The sequence below is a fragment of the Haemorhous mexicanus genome, chromosome 5, assembly GCF_027477595.1.
Source record: "Haemorhous mexicanus isolate bHaeMex1 chromosome 5, bHaeMex1.pri, whole genome shotgun sequence".
Taxonomy (NCBI): Eukaryota; Metazoa; Chordata; class Aves; order Passeriformes; family Fringillidae; genus Haemorhous; species Haemorhous mexicanus.
The window spans coordinates 7970268-7984918 of record NC_082345.1 but is presented as its reverse complement, the minus strand read 5'-3'; the positions used below and the strand labels follow the sequence as shown (position 1 = coordinate 7984918).

The 14651-nt window shown below is 42.1% G+C and overlaps 1 protein-coding gene across 1 annotated transcript; it reads left to right on the top strand.

The window, feature by feature from the left end:
- Positions 1 to 4309: 4309 nt before the first annotated feature.
- CDPF1 (cysteine rich DPF motif domain containing 1) lies at positions 4310 to 13763 on the top strand. The gene is made up of 3 exons (XM_059847800.1): positions 4310 to 4314; positions 7564 to 7675; positions 13057 to 13763. The coding sequence occupies exons 1-3, from the start codon at positions 4310 to 4312 to the stop codon at positions 13201 to 13203; spliced, it is 264 nt and encodes an 87-aa protein (XP_059703783.1). The 3' UTR covers positions 13204 to 13763.
- Positions 13764 to 14651: the final 888 nt, after the last annotated feature.

Below are 14651 nucleotides of genomic sequence, written 5' to 3'. Positions count from 1 at the left end.
ATGTGCTACCAGAGGATCTCTCTGCTGCTTTTTACTGTTCATACCAGATGGGATAACAAACCTCGAGGAGCATACCCCAGAGGAAGTGAGCATGGCTGCAGAAGGTGTGCTGGGCCATGTACATACAGAAGTTTTAGGCAGGGACATGCCAGTCTTTATTCCCAGGCTTTCTTGAAGCTGGCACTCTTCACCCCATACCCCTCACCCCTCTGGCAGTTTTGCTTGCTTTTCCTTCTGGATAGGTGTTTTTTTTTTTTTTTTGCTTCATTCTGCAGTCCCCAACTCGAGCTCAGTCCTAACAAACTGAGAGCTGCAGTCACTCTTTCTTGGAAGAAATTCCCCTTCCCAGGTATGTTAATGCTCAACATCTTCCTGGTTACAGGAGAAAGTGGGCACCAGCTCTACAGCATTGACATTGTCACATGCAACCCCATGTCATGGGGCTGAGTCTTTCCTAGTCTTTCCTTATAGTCCCAACTTTGCTTTATGTAGGGAGATTAATCACTGGAGCTGTATTTCTTCCATTCAGGATTATGTCAAATGGCAGTGTCTTATTTCCTGAAATACTGTGTTAGCCTCTCCTCCTGTATTTCCACAACACCTTGGTGTTCCTATTTTTAGACTCTGTTGGAAAGTATTGCACTAAGTTTAGGTTGTGCTTAACCAAGCTGATACTTTCAGTGGTACATGTGTGGCCCTGCACTTCACTTTTTTTAAGGACAACTTAAAAAGAAATGATCATCACTTATATATTAATAGAGCAACTTACTCTTCCCTACTATGGCTGTTAATGTAACAAATTTCTAATAGGGAGCTGCAATGTGGAAGGGAGAGAAGATGAGTTCAGAACAGAGGGTTACTATTACTGTAGGTTGAGTTTTTTATTGTGGTTGAACCAGAAGGAGATTTAATGAAATCTGATCTCAGGTCTGGTTTTTCCATTTTGGCAAAGAATAACAGTTCTGTGATCCAGAATTGATGATCACTTCAGCAACACTTCAGTGTTTGGATCTCTTGGTTACGGGTAGATGATGCCTTGTGCAGCCTTCCCATGTGAACCTTTACATTCCCACCTAATTTGAGATTCTTACTAAATGCTGCCTAATTTAGAGCAGGCATCTCTGAGTAAGGGGCACTTGGGCTTAGTTTTTGTTGAGTGTTGGTTTTTCAGCTTTGTTAAATCATGGATATTAGGTATAGATGACTTTTTGAGATTCATCGTGTGTTTGGAAAGCCTTTTTACCTAAGGAAGGGGTTTGATTTGCCTGTCTTTGTTACTCCTCTGTCCCTACAACTGTTCAGAAAACACACTGGCTTTCACATCTGTGAGCACCTAGACTGTTTATCCTGCTGCTGCCATGGGGAATCCATGGAAGCTGTTGTTCAGGAGCGGGGCTTGGGCCCTGCTCTGTGACCTGCGGCTAGAAGGGAGCCTGCAGGGGTCTCTGTTCCTTCCAAGCAGAGAAAGCCAGGACAACCCCCCAGCGTGGGGGGAAAGGGTGCTGCAACAAATCAAGGTTTAATTCAATCAAGTGATCTTTGGGAGAGGGAGTAAGGATGAAAGTTCTGATTGTTCACACCTTGTGAAATTGCAGTCCAAGGTAAGTCACCTCAAAGGAAGAGCAGGGAGGCAGCCACAGGTGACCTAAACATGCCTTCAGGACTGTAGCATGAAGGAACAGGAGGAAGAAAGTTGTTCACCTGGGGATTAACTAACAAGTCAGAAGGTTCTGCTGTTTTATCTACTGCCTGATCAATTAGGCAGCAGATTTTCTGAAGAAGGCAAGTTGCTGGTGCTGAAGTGTGTTTAAATATCTGTCACACCAAACACTGGCACATGCTAGGGTATGAACTGCCCTTCTACTAGAGAAAACTATCTGTAGAAAATCGAGTTGTGGATATTTTAATAGATTATTGTCATCAACAGTGAATACTGCAGGAAAATCCTGGCAGGTAAAAGAAACAAGGGTTTTGTAGAGGATTAAGGGTGTGTCAATGTTTTTCTTATCTGACAGCCTCTCAAATCAAAGTCTGCATCTGTTTATAGGTACTTTGTTTCTTGTATGGTTTCTCTAGTTTATCAGTGACTCAGAAATACAGGAGTCTCCTGTGGAGTATTAAGAGGGGCTTAACCTATGCATTGTAAATACTTGTGCTAATGAGGTTTGAAGCAAAGAAAATCAGATTACTTATCTGTGCTACTACTTTGCCACTGACCCTGACAATTTAAGGGTGATTTATGATTTCTGGCATGCCTTCCAGGCCTCTTAGCAGAGTGTTCCAATCAGAATTGCCCTTAAGTCTTTAGGAGTCTCCAGAGAACTGGACTGAGAGCCATTTCCCCATGTCTATATCAGGTATCAGTTGCAGACAGCACAGAGAAACACTCTTTCAGCACTACAGCACTACCTGACCCGTGCCTTTCTTTTACTGCAGTTATTTCCTTACTATGGCACTGAAATCTGTGTGCTTCACCTTTTGCCAGGATATGTGAGCCAACCTCACACACGTCCTGCAGCACTCTAGGCTTGACCTAGCAGGCTTCTGTGGAGCGTGTTAGTTCAGTGGTTACCCAAGCATGTGGATATCTGTGTTCTTTCCAGAAGAGCTGGGCATGTGTGTCAAGTAAAGATGTGTTAATATACCTTGTGGCCTCCAGTCAGAGTGGAAAATGCTCGGGCAGAATTCAGTTCTAGACAAGCTGTTGTCAAAGACCTGTTCAGCATGTGTCAGCCAGACAGACTTTGGATGTGTTACTGGGAAATGGTGCTGCTTCAGAACATTCCAAGGTAAAAAAAAAATAGTGGTAGCACCTGGTGATGATTTGGGCTGCTTGTGGCCACAAATTTGTCTGTCATTATTAAGAAGGGATCAGTGCCCTAGACATTCTCCTCAAGAGGTCCTTTATCCTGCTGCTGGTTTGCTAGAGAAAAATGAGTTCTCACTCTGCTTCATGTGTTTGGAGGGCAGAGAAACACCTGGCACACTGTCACATCCTGCTAAGATGGTGTGTAGTGCCAAACCAATGAGCTGACCAATGTGATAAACCTTTGCTGGCTCAGCTGGGTTTATGGCACAAAGCCATGTTTATTCAAAGCAAATGGACTTTTTGGAAGCCACTCTTTTTGAAAAGTGCATCTCGGGACTTGTCTGCTTGGCAGTTTAGACTAAAGGTGTGAAGAACATGCATAAACTTGACATTAAATATCTTTCTTCAGAAGGAAATGGCTTTACTTTGTTGTACAGCAAACTCTACTTCTGAATGGGAGCGTTCACTCTGAAATCTGTGCATTCATTGACCTCACACCTTTAGTTAGGAAACTTAACTTTTCCAAGTGCTGATGTGTAGACAAGCTCTCAGGACAAATGATGTTCCCAGTGAAATAAAACTTGGTACAGCTGCTACCAGTGACTTGTAAGCTGGGTGTAAGATGGAAAGCATCATAAATTCATCTGTGCCTTGCAGGCAGGATCATATGCTTTTCAACTGGCATAGCCAAAAATGTGTTTGTACATAGATATCATTCCTTCCCAGTGGTAGGCATTGAACAGATTCTGTTCTACATGCCATGGTCTGTGAGAGAGCAGGTGTTTCTATATCTAATGTACTTCAGCTCTGAACCCAGGGCTGTTATTTTAACTTGGGATCAGGACATATTCATTCCAAAGTCTATGACCCTCACTGCCATAAATACTTCTTTTTTGTTGTTGTGGTTCTTGGTGTTTTGCACTATTTTAACGAAAAAGTCAGGATTAGTCTTCTCGATTTGATTCAAATGACTTTCAATACTCTACTCCTTTGGGGTTAATGATTTCTCTTTTTTAAGGAAGACTGATTACAGAAAGTTGCATACAAGTGTTGATCTGAATCTCATTCAGTCAAGTGGGTGTGTTGGTATTGCTGCTGGGTACCTGCAGAAAAAGTAAAGTTAGGTATGTCAGGGAGACCTAGCTGGCAATCCTAAGTGCAGGGTTCAAAAAGTAGACTTCTTAGCTGAGTTAGCTCATAGTGTGAAGAATCTGAATTGCAATATGCAGGGAGAAAGGGTTAGCATGTACATGCCATACAACTAACTGACAAATCTGAAAGCACTTGAGTTAATTAAATGCTCTCAATCATCCCTGTGAGGTAGGGAAAACACATCATATCCAAGGGTCATATAATTTGTGAAAAAATAGCTTCCTAAGGTGTTCTCAAGGTGAATTTATTTATAAATCCAGTGTCCAATCCCATTTGTTTTACATCTGAAGAACTCTGTGCTACTGAAATGCCAGGAATGTCTGTGGAAAGGCTGGTGGTAAAGGAGTGATGAGGTAAGGGAGATTATTTCCAAAATGAGGTTTCAGGGTTTAACAGGCTAGGACTTTCTGAGTTGGATGTCTGTCATGAAGCCTCTGTAGCCTCTGAGGATCTCCCTGTTCTTCTGGAACATTAGATGACAAGTAGTCCCAGCTCTGCTTCACCTTGCCCCTAATTCACCTTATCAGCAGATGTCTCTGAGGATTCAGTTTCATCCTGTTGGGCAAGCAGAAATAGCAGCTTACTGTCACCAAAAGAGGGATGTGCAGGTCCCTCATCTCAGCCCTGCCTTTCTGCTGGTGCTGCAGTTCTGCCTCTTACCTTGTGCTACTGTTGGCAGCTGTTGGATTCCTCTGAAAGCCAATTTAGTTAATTACAAGCAATTAGGAAAAAATATTGGAAGAAGAAAGTTTAAAAGATTTGGGTTTTTTGTTTGTTTTTGTTTGTTTGTTTTATTTTTGTTTTGTTTTGGTTTTTTTTGGGTTTTTTTTGTGGTTTTTTTTTTTTTGGTATTGCATTCATAACTAGTGTGATTTAGTAAGACAGAAACCATGGACCAAGGTGTTGGGTGTTGGATACCACTGCCCATTCTCTGTGTTCTGGGATGTTTTAGATCACCTCTGGTGCCAGCCTGTAGGTGCATGGCCACCAGCTGGACATTCAGGCTGGAGTGTGTTAGGTGCTTCTGGAGCACAACTTTTGGATTATTTTTCCTGAAACCCTGTGGTTTGTGTGCTGTGAGACTGCTCTGTGGTGCAAACCTGTGTGATAAGGAGAGACAGTCAGGCAATTTGTTCCCAAAGAAAACCCCTGAGCTGAATCATAATTATGGACATGGCTTTAGTGAACTGAATCAGCTCTGCAGGGAAAGGGTCTGGCTGCAGAGCTGGAAGAGTGGGAATGCCCTGCTGTCCTTTGGCAGGCTGTGGATGTGCTCAGCTGGGAGCACACTCAACCTGCCTGCTGAGATACCGCCCAAACCCGGGTTCCTGGTGCTCACCTCTTCTGACACCAGCCCTGCTTCTCTTCCAAAAGCTGACTGCTTTGCAGCAGAACACTGTACCATGAGAAGCATGAGGGGTTTTAGCTAAAAGCTGTAGTTTTGATAATTGCAAGGTGAATTGTCTGTACAAAAAAAAATGGTGCAGGTGAGCAAAGATACCCAGTTTGCAAACAAGCAACCACATTTCTTTCATGGATTGGTGCAATTTCTGGGCATGCACATGGTTATCTGTGTGTGATAGGATTGTTGATACAGACTAAAACCAATCCTAAAAGCCTACTTGCCACACCATATTAAAAATTGTCAGTGCTGGTAGGAAAAACAGCAGTAAATTTTTGTGCCCTGCTTCAATACCATGCAAAAATCTGTATTTAACCTATTTTCTAGCCTCACTGACTACTCTACTGTACCAATATTTTCTTGCTAGAATACTGCTGACTGCCAGCCTGGTATTTCTGGGAGTAGCCCTTCTCTCACTGTAGCCTCCCTTAGCTGAGCAACACTTACACACTGCATGAATGAAATATATATGGCAAAAACACTTCTTAAGAGTTCTGTGGCACGATGTGGAGTTTTGAACAGCAGTGCTTTTTTGTGTGGATTGGGCAATCCTTTGTCAGACTGTGCAACATCAGGGTGTGTGGATGCTCACTATGTATTTATATTTTCAGGGACCAAAGCCTTTTCTCTCTCTGCTAAGTAGGGATATTTTGAGCAGAAATTATGCAGTTACAGCTTTGTCTGCAGACATAAAACTCCCCATAAAATAAAGCATTTTGCTTTAAATGCAAGAGTAGCTTGGTGGAAGCCATCACGGTCAACAAACTCATCAGGCAGACTTGTTCAGGAACTCTCTGGAGCTGGAAGTCAGGCATGTACTCAGCATTTTGCCCCAATAAGACTGCTCAGTTTCTTAAAGAATGGAAACAGCTGTTAATCCAACAGCTGGGGCTGTTGTCCTTGGGCAGCTGTCTTTTTTATCATTCTAAACTCCACAGTGCTACTGGTTTTCCCTCTTCCACTCAGCAGAGCAATGGCTCACCTTTGATCAGGTCCATTCCTGAAGAGTCTGAATGTGAATCTTAATTTAGGTTAATTTAGGTTATTCAATCTCAGAGTTAACACCCCAGCTTTATTAGGATTGCTCAGGTGCAAAAGCAAAAGAATAATGCTGAAGCATCACACTTTTATAGATGCTTTTAAGAAACAGCTTCACACCCCATCTTTCTTGGCTTGCTCATGTCCCAAATGCAGTGCTGCAGGAAATGTGCTGGACAGGGGCCCTTGTCAAATGGCTCTGCACTGATGAGGGCTGGGAATCCTGCAAGGGGAGCTTTGCAAACACAATCCTGTCTTTGTATCCCAGGGACTTGTTGACAGGGTGATCTGCCATGATAAGGTGCCTGATCTTTCCTAACAGTGGAAGGCTCTGGCTGAATCATTTTCTGTTTGAGTGGACAGAAAAAGGAGAGAAGAACACAGTGCTGGATACACTCCTGCACACACTTTTGTGTGTGTGGAGGCAAGGAGAAGGCAGTACAAGTTGACAGAATACCTTTTATTCGTATTATTCCCGTAATCCAAGTTTTACTTAAGCCCAGGAGTAAGACAGGTGCCCTTGCTGCATCCCCTATGCAGACAGATGCTCAACTGGCTTCTGTATTATTTTGCCTGGAGCTCCCAGAAAAAATAAAGCTTTAGTTTTTCCCAAGCAGGTTGCCAAATTATTATTAAATGCACTCCCTCAACACCCTGGAGCAAGCAGTACAGTCTGTGACATAAAGTAAGCACACTGGAGGTAACTGCAAGGCTCTCTGCTGGAAGCTCCTGCTTTCAGGAGCTGGGGACCTCAGCTTTACAGCAGCAACATAACCAAGAGCAGTAAAACCTCTGTATTTCATACTCTCATGCATACAGCTTTGGAAGAGAACCTCTGATTAAGAGCTGTGCAATTGAAAGGGTGACTTGACAGGGTACTGAAGGTACTGAAGCTGGCCATGCTAAGGAATGCCTGTTATAAAAAATGGAAGTTGAGGTAGAGCATTGAGAAAAACTTAGTAAGATGACACTGAGAGACTCACCAGTTGCTCTACTTTAGGAAGAGAGATAGGAAGTACAGTATAGGACTGAAGGCAGCTGCAGAGTTGAAGGTTTTGAAGAGAAAAGGAGCTGCAGAGCTGCTGCATTGCCTCATGTACAACAGCAAGATGAGCAAATCAAGTGCAAGTGTGAAGTATACACTGAAATTATTCTTTTGCAGGCTTTTGGAAGAAGCCTATGTCATGAAGGATCCTTTCACCCCTGACAAGGACAAGTTTCTCATCATTAGGTCTCATTGCAGTTTGTGTAGCAGAGCAGTGTGTGTTGGTACAGTAAGTAACAAGCAAAACAAGCTGCTTCAATAATTTCTTTTTGTTCCAGTCCTGGTGACCTGTTGGAGAAAGATCAAGCAGCAAAATCCCAAACAATCCATTTTTAAGGCAAACCATTCCCCCTTGTCCTACCACTACATGTATGTTAATTGTACATAATTGTGTGTTCTTGTGGATTCCACCAGATGAAGCTCTCAGTATTAAATTAAAATGATCAGCAACTGTGAATGTTCTACTTACAGATAAGCACAGTCCAGCCTCTCAAGCACAAGGAGTGCTCTTTTCTACTTTCTTAGCACCAGGAAATGCAAGGACAGTATAGATCACACACAATAGTAGATTGGGGTTTTTTTCCATAAGGGGAGTATAAATGTCCATGGATTGTTAGGTTTGCATTCACAGCACAGGGCTGTCATCCTATTTGCAAAAGTTAATGTTTAAAGTGAGCAGGGAAGAGAGTTGTACCATGCCATGCTTGCTCTCTGAGGAAGAATGAATTTAAGTAGCAGCTGGAAGGAAACCTTAAACTATGAAATCTGAGTGCAGTCCAGAAAGGTGGTGTAAAATTACTTGTCTTAATTCCTTCTTCTCAGTGCAGAACTGGCCCCTTTGTTTGCTGTGAGTCTCAGATTTTGGGAGTTGGGCAGACACAGCCAGAAGGATACTGGCACATTTGGCTCAGTTTAGTTGCTGTTCTGACTTGTGGCAGTCAGCACCAAGGATGGCCTAAGAGGAGCATGCAGTAACACCTTTCTCCTGATTTGGTTTATTTCCTTGTTAAAGAAACTTCTTACCCAGTTTGTCAGGTCCAATTTCAGGAAAAAAGCTTTAATAATTTAATTATGCAGCAGCAGGAACAGCTCAGGCTGCTTCCTCTGGGAGGGGCCCCAAACAAAGGAGCCCCTGGGCTTTTATACCCCTACAGTCTGTGCACCTGTTCCCATGGGGAATTTTGGGTCTGGGGTCTTCCTGCTGTTCTCTGGTTCCTGCAGAGTCTCAGGGTGACCAGTCCTCTCCCAGACTGTGATGCGGGGCCCTGAGCCCTTTGTTAGGGAAAGGATCTGTGCCCATTCCTGGCTCATTGCTGGGGGCTCCAGTTGTTTCCTACCATTCTGCACACCCAGCTACCTGCACTGGGAGTATTTCTCAGCATCCTATCTCTGAAGTATCTTCTGACATTTAAATGACCAAAAGTCACCAAAAGTGATTGCAGCTCAGAGGGTTTAGTTTGTTTTTTTTCTATTCTGAAGCTACAAGTAGGCTCTGACTAGGTGAAGTACCAGCACTTTCTGGTCATGGCCGTGGTGACTGGGCTCAAGTTTCCAGAGCCAGGTTGCTCAGGGCAGTTGTGTGGAGGCAAAGCTGAGCAGGATCTTCCCTGCTGTCCCTGCTGTGGCAGGGGCTGACTCCCTCCCACTCAGCCCAATGAGGAGCCAAGAGCAGCTACTCAGAGAGTTTGGGCTTAGGGGCTTGATTCCTGCCCTGACACGCCAGGTTTATCTTCCTTTTTAACAGCAGAGGATTGGCAACACAGACACATTTGGGACAAACCTGAGCACGTTTAACTATTTTCATTCCCAAATCAAGTGTCTTGAATTTAGGAAGGATTCAGCAGATATTTCCAAGTGTGGCAGTTTGAGCTGTCAGAAATAGAGCATTTCAGCCTCTCAGGGTCTTTGCACACACTGTGCTTTTCTGAATGGAAGTGGGGATTTTTCTTTGAAAAGATATGTTTGTTTCAGTTAACCTAGGCCTTGGCAATGAATAGAAGATACTTGCAGTGAGCTAATGGAAGCTTCTAATCTTTTTGAAAGTCATGCTTATTTTGCCTGTTGTGGAAATTTGTCAGTCATTTATTGCTTGTTATCTGAGTTTTCAAGATTCCCCTGATGGTATCACTCAAAGTAAAACATTGATTGTAAATAATTGAGAATGAATTTCTTACCAAACTGGCCAGGCCAGAATAGTGAATCACACAGATGACTATGGTTTCAAAATGAATTTAGCAATACTGCTTAGGTAACATTGAAAGAGATCTTGAGAAATGATAATTAGTGCTTTAAACACCCACACCACAAAGTAAGTAAACACATACTATTCCTCTTTGTGTAGGGAAAATTAAAAGTCCAGAGAAGTAAAAACTTATCCAAGGCAATAGGGAGAGACAAAGGTAGAATAGTATCTCTGTATTGGCTGTGGTTCCTGCTTGTGCTTGACCCAAGTACATCAATTCACTCCTGAGCTGAGTTAGATGTTAAAACACAGGAATTGAAGCTGAAGAAAATCATACTTTCTTGGGCCTCTTTGCAAAGAAGCTGGGCCAATTGAAAAGGTTTTAGTGACAGGTTGCTTTTTAAATTGTGGTAATTCAGAATAGTATTAGGCTAATGTGTGGCAAAATTAAGACTTTTCTGACCTTGGATTTAGCAAAGGGATTTTAGCTAGCTTTTGTACCTAAGGGGACTTGAGAGACAGATCAGATTTTAGGGTTTTCATGAGACAACCCATGCTAGCTGAAGTGTATTTCCTTTTATTGTGCCAGTAAAAGTCATGACTTAAAGCTGTTCTGTATAGTGTTCATAAGCTTAAATATCTCCAAATATCCTCTGAAGTTTCACTCAGTTAATTTACTTCAATCATTTTGTAGCCTGTGTCACCCTGCTGAAGTCGTTTATCAGAGTGCCGTGGTAAGTGCCATTAGTTCTGATCCAACTGGGAATAATTCCAATGATTATCTGTAATGTCTTAAAACATGTCAAAACCACACAAAAAGGAAGATAATATAAATGCTTTTAAAAGTTTTTGGGCTGAGTGCCCTTCCTCCTATTACCCTTTCAGAAAAGGGGAGAGGAAATTATATAATCTGACCATATTACTAATTTAAAATAGTTACTTCTGTTTTATTGCAATGCTTTCTAAAGACATGGAAAAAAGGTGGCTTTTGGAGAAGAAAGGAGGAAAGGGAGCAAGTTTCGTCTCTTATTGCTCACCTCAGCAGAAGGTGACTGAGCACTGACCTTGGACATGATTGTAGGCATTAAGTGATAAATGTAATACTACAGCTGCTTCCCACTCAACTTCCAGTCATGTGGGGTCAGTCCTGGATAGGGACAGGCAGAGCCTTTCCTTTACGTATTGTGGTGAAGATACCATCCCTATATATATATATATATTACTTTCAGCCATGATTCATGTCAAAACAGAAATAAACTATGGCAGCATGCTTTGGCAGCTGTTTTGCCTGAATTGGACTATTTGGAATTGAAATGGGCCCCTCCTGCCTTGGTCATGGAAGGGAGAAAACACATTAAAGAATCATCTGATTAAGCATAGAACTGTATCAGGATAAGCGTTTAAAAGAAGGGCTCAACTCTACATGGTAAGTTTAATTTGTAGGGTATTGAAAAAGAAGTTGGGCTGAAAATCCCAGGACTGAGAGAGCAGGACTATGGGTACATGCTCAGGGGTACAGTGGTTCATAGTCATGGTTTCCCCAGTTCCTGTTGGCCAAAATCTGCACTAGCAACTTGTTTCAGCCAAAAAAATGCAAGCTGAGCACCTGTTTTACCTGTGAGGAGCTGCATCTTGACATTGGGGATCCCACCTGCAGGAGCAGCCTCTCCCCTCCTTTGCCATGGCCCAGTGGCCACCTTTGGGAGCACTGAGCCCTGGAGCTGGGGGGCTGTGTGCCATTTGGCAATGCAAACAACAATAGTCAGGCCAACTGAAACTCTAATCTCTCCTTTTAAACTGGCAGCTTTACTTATTAAGGATACCAAGAGACAAAAAACAATAGGCTCTGGAGGTTGTGCAACTGAAATCCACTTTCAGGGCTTTTCAGAGACTAAGGCCTCACACTCTTCCTGAGTATGAAGGGGCCTGGCAGTCAGTGCAGAAAAGGACAATAGATGAAGACAAGTTGTTCCCCAAGCTTCCAAGTCACATGGAAGCAGGGTGATTGTGATTTTGATATAATTATCATTTGAATCTGCTGCTAAAGCCCAGATAGTGACATAAGAAACAAAAACAAGGAGAGGAACACAGGAATAGCCAAACCCAGCTCCCAGAGAAAGGCCAGCTGCAAATGACCATGGCAGGGGGAAAACTTTACTATTTAGGTAGGACCCAGGGAATCCATTTGTCCAGTTCTATCTAAACTGATGTCTTTATTCATTCTTAAATCCCCAAGAATAATCCATCAGCAACACCAATTCCAGCTTACCCATGAAATCCTATTTGGAATTTGGTGATCAACACATCAAGAGAACCAGGGATGTCAAGTCTCGCCGCAGAGCAAAGGAATAATACATTAATTAATTTCTCTTCCTGTTGTTCAAACTCTATATTGCAAATACATTAAAATATTCCATCAGTTTTGCTTCTTTCTATTCAATTACTAACATCTCGTTACAGCTCCTGGGGAAAAAAAATATTGGGTCTGTATGAGCTGTGAACAGAACAGGGATAGCAAAAATACCTTCTTTGTGCACAACAGCTTTTATACTTTGCCACCAAGAGTTCAGAGAGAGCCGTTAGCTCAAGCTTTAGTACCAGGTGTGGTTCTAGGTTTTAACCAGTGAGTACATTTATTGAGGGTAAGGGATGAAATCTCATTTGAATTGTCTCAGATAAATGGAGTTCATTAGCTACTCCAGTTATTGGACACCTCTGTGACATTGATATAATAGTGATACTTTTTAGCAGTCTCCTAGGACAATACAAGTGCATGGATTAATGGAAGTAAGAATAGTTTTTTTGGGAGTTACGGAAACTGTTGTGAGAGCCTCTAGTACTTGGTCCTTGTGTGGGCCTTTCGGTCATTTTTGTGGAGATTGGTGAGGAAGAGTGTGCTGAGGCTCCAAGTCTCACATGCCATTGCAGGAATTTGGAAGATCCTCCCAGGAGGTAGAAATCTTTATCAAGCAAGACTTAGAGGAAAGCTTTGCTGTTTCAGTAAAACCCATGGAATCTCTTACACCTTTGTTCACTCTCCAGGTATAATCCATCAGCAACACCAGCTGCAGCTTACCCATGAAATCTGATTTGGAATTCAGTGAGCAGGCCAGGGAACCCATGCATGGTGCTGGAAGGAGAAGGCAGCTGAAGGAGGGGTGTTGCTATTCCCTGTAGCAGGGAGCTGGTGAAGGTCACTTTAATAGGAGCAGTGGGACAGTGATTTGGGGGTTTTATTTTTCACCCAGTTGGCTCTAACCAGATGTTAGAATTATTAAGTAAGAAAAAGTTAAATTGCTGGAATATTTCAGCCTAGAAGAAGAATAATTCATTTTAGAAGAATTCTAAATATAAATGTAGTTTAATGAGACTGGAATGTAAGCATTTTCATTTTGTGTATCCTGCTAGTAATGTTATTTTCTTTACAGTACTGTAGTCTGTTCTACTCCAAAAGTTTCTCCCTCCCCTGTGTGAAGGAAAGCCTAAAGGCCTTTCCTTTGGAAATACAAGAAGACATGGATAAAAGGAAGCCCCAGCAGAAATCCTGCAAAAAAAAAAACGGATACAAAGCATAAATCTTGAAGGTCCAAGAGCGACAGTTCTTTGGCTGGGGTTTCTCCTCTCTCTGCTTGGAGACTATCATGTTGCTCCTTTTAAAGAAGTGACCTTCATCAGCTCACTACTACCGGAGAGAGCAGCACATTTCCTTGCCCTGGCTGGGGTTCAGACATCCCCGTGCAGCGCCCGCCGCGCCAGGGAGCAGCTCCGAGCTGCTGAGGAGCCAGAAGAGAAGGCAGACGAGCCTGCTGTCACCATGTGGAATGCTTGCAGTAAGAAACCAAACAGCACAGAGCTAGGAACCGTGTCCAGATTTCCACCTTTGCTATTTTAGTGCCTTGTGTTGTTCTTGACACTCCCTACAGTGTTACGAAATTCCAAAACAGATTGATCTGGCTAATTTCAGCCTATACCCAAGAAAGTCAGTGTACAACAATTGTTAATCTGGCAGTGCTGTCCTGTAAGATTACATAAGACCGGGAATTTAAAGCTTTATTTTTTAGTCTAAAATAAAAGTGCAGTGAGAAAATGTCCTAAATATAATACCTACATTTCTCAATATGGTAATCTTAATGCTATCACAGCATTGAGACTTGAGACTTTGAAGGTTGGTGCTTCTGCAATCAATAAAAGTATCTACAAGTCTCTTGCACTTGCAGTCACTTTTCACTTAACCTTCCAGTCCATGTCAGCACAGCAGCTGGAGAAGACCCTGAATACATTTGGCATATGCTTTATAGTAAAGGTGACTTCTTTTTCACTTTCAAAGCAGTTAATCTGGAAATAGAAAAGTTCCATTTATACACTCAATTCTTTCCTGAACCAGACAAATAAACTGCAGCTGTAGTAGGGATGTCAGAAACACAGTTTCAGGTAAAAAAGGTAAAAAGTTCAATGGAAACAGCAGGTTCTTTAGCTCAAAAATTAGCTTCTTTAGTTATCTGTTAGACTGTCTTAAGATTTAGGTGCCATTTATGTAAAACCCAAGTCACATGCCTTAAGGATACATCTAGAATGCTCCCTAATCACAAAATCACTTTTTTTTATTCAAGTTACTGCTGGTCATTGCTTCAGAACCTGTTAGTGCTTGGGTGAACATCTCTTTTTTCCAACACTTCCATCTATATAATTTGTAATAGGACCACATCAAAAATCAATCATTTTAGTAGAATGAATCTGTGTTTGTTAAAAGAAATCAACATTATTTCAATTAATTGTTGAAGGCATTGAAGTATCCTAAAATCTTTCTTTTTTCTGAACTTACTATATTGGTGCCCTCTGTTCAGGACTGAAATTTCTTGCAGTGACTGGAGGAGCAATAATGGACCTATTAGTAGCCTTTTCAAGCCCTAAGTGCTTTAATAAATAAAATATATGTATATCTAAATGCAGGAAAAAAAAGATCCATGTTAGGAGGCAACATTTCAGATTCTTTTTTGCAGTTACAAAAGACTACATTTTCAGG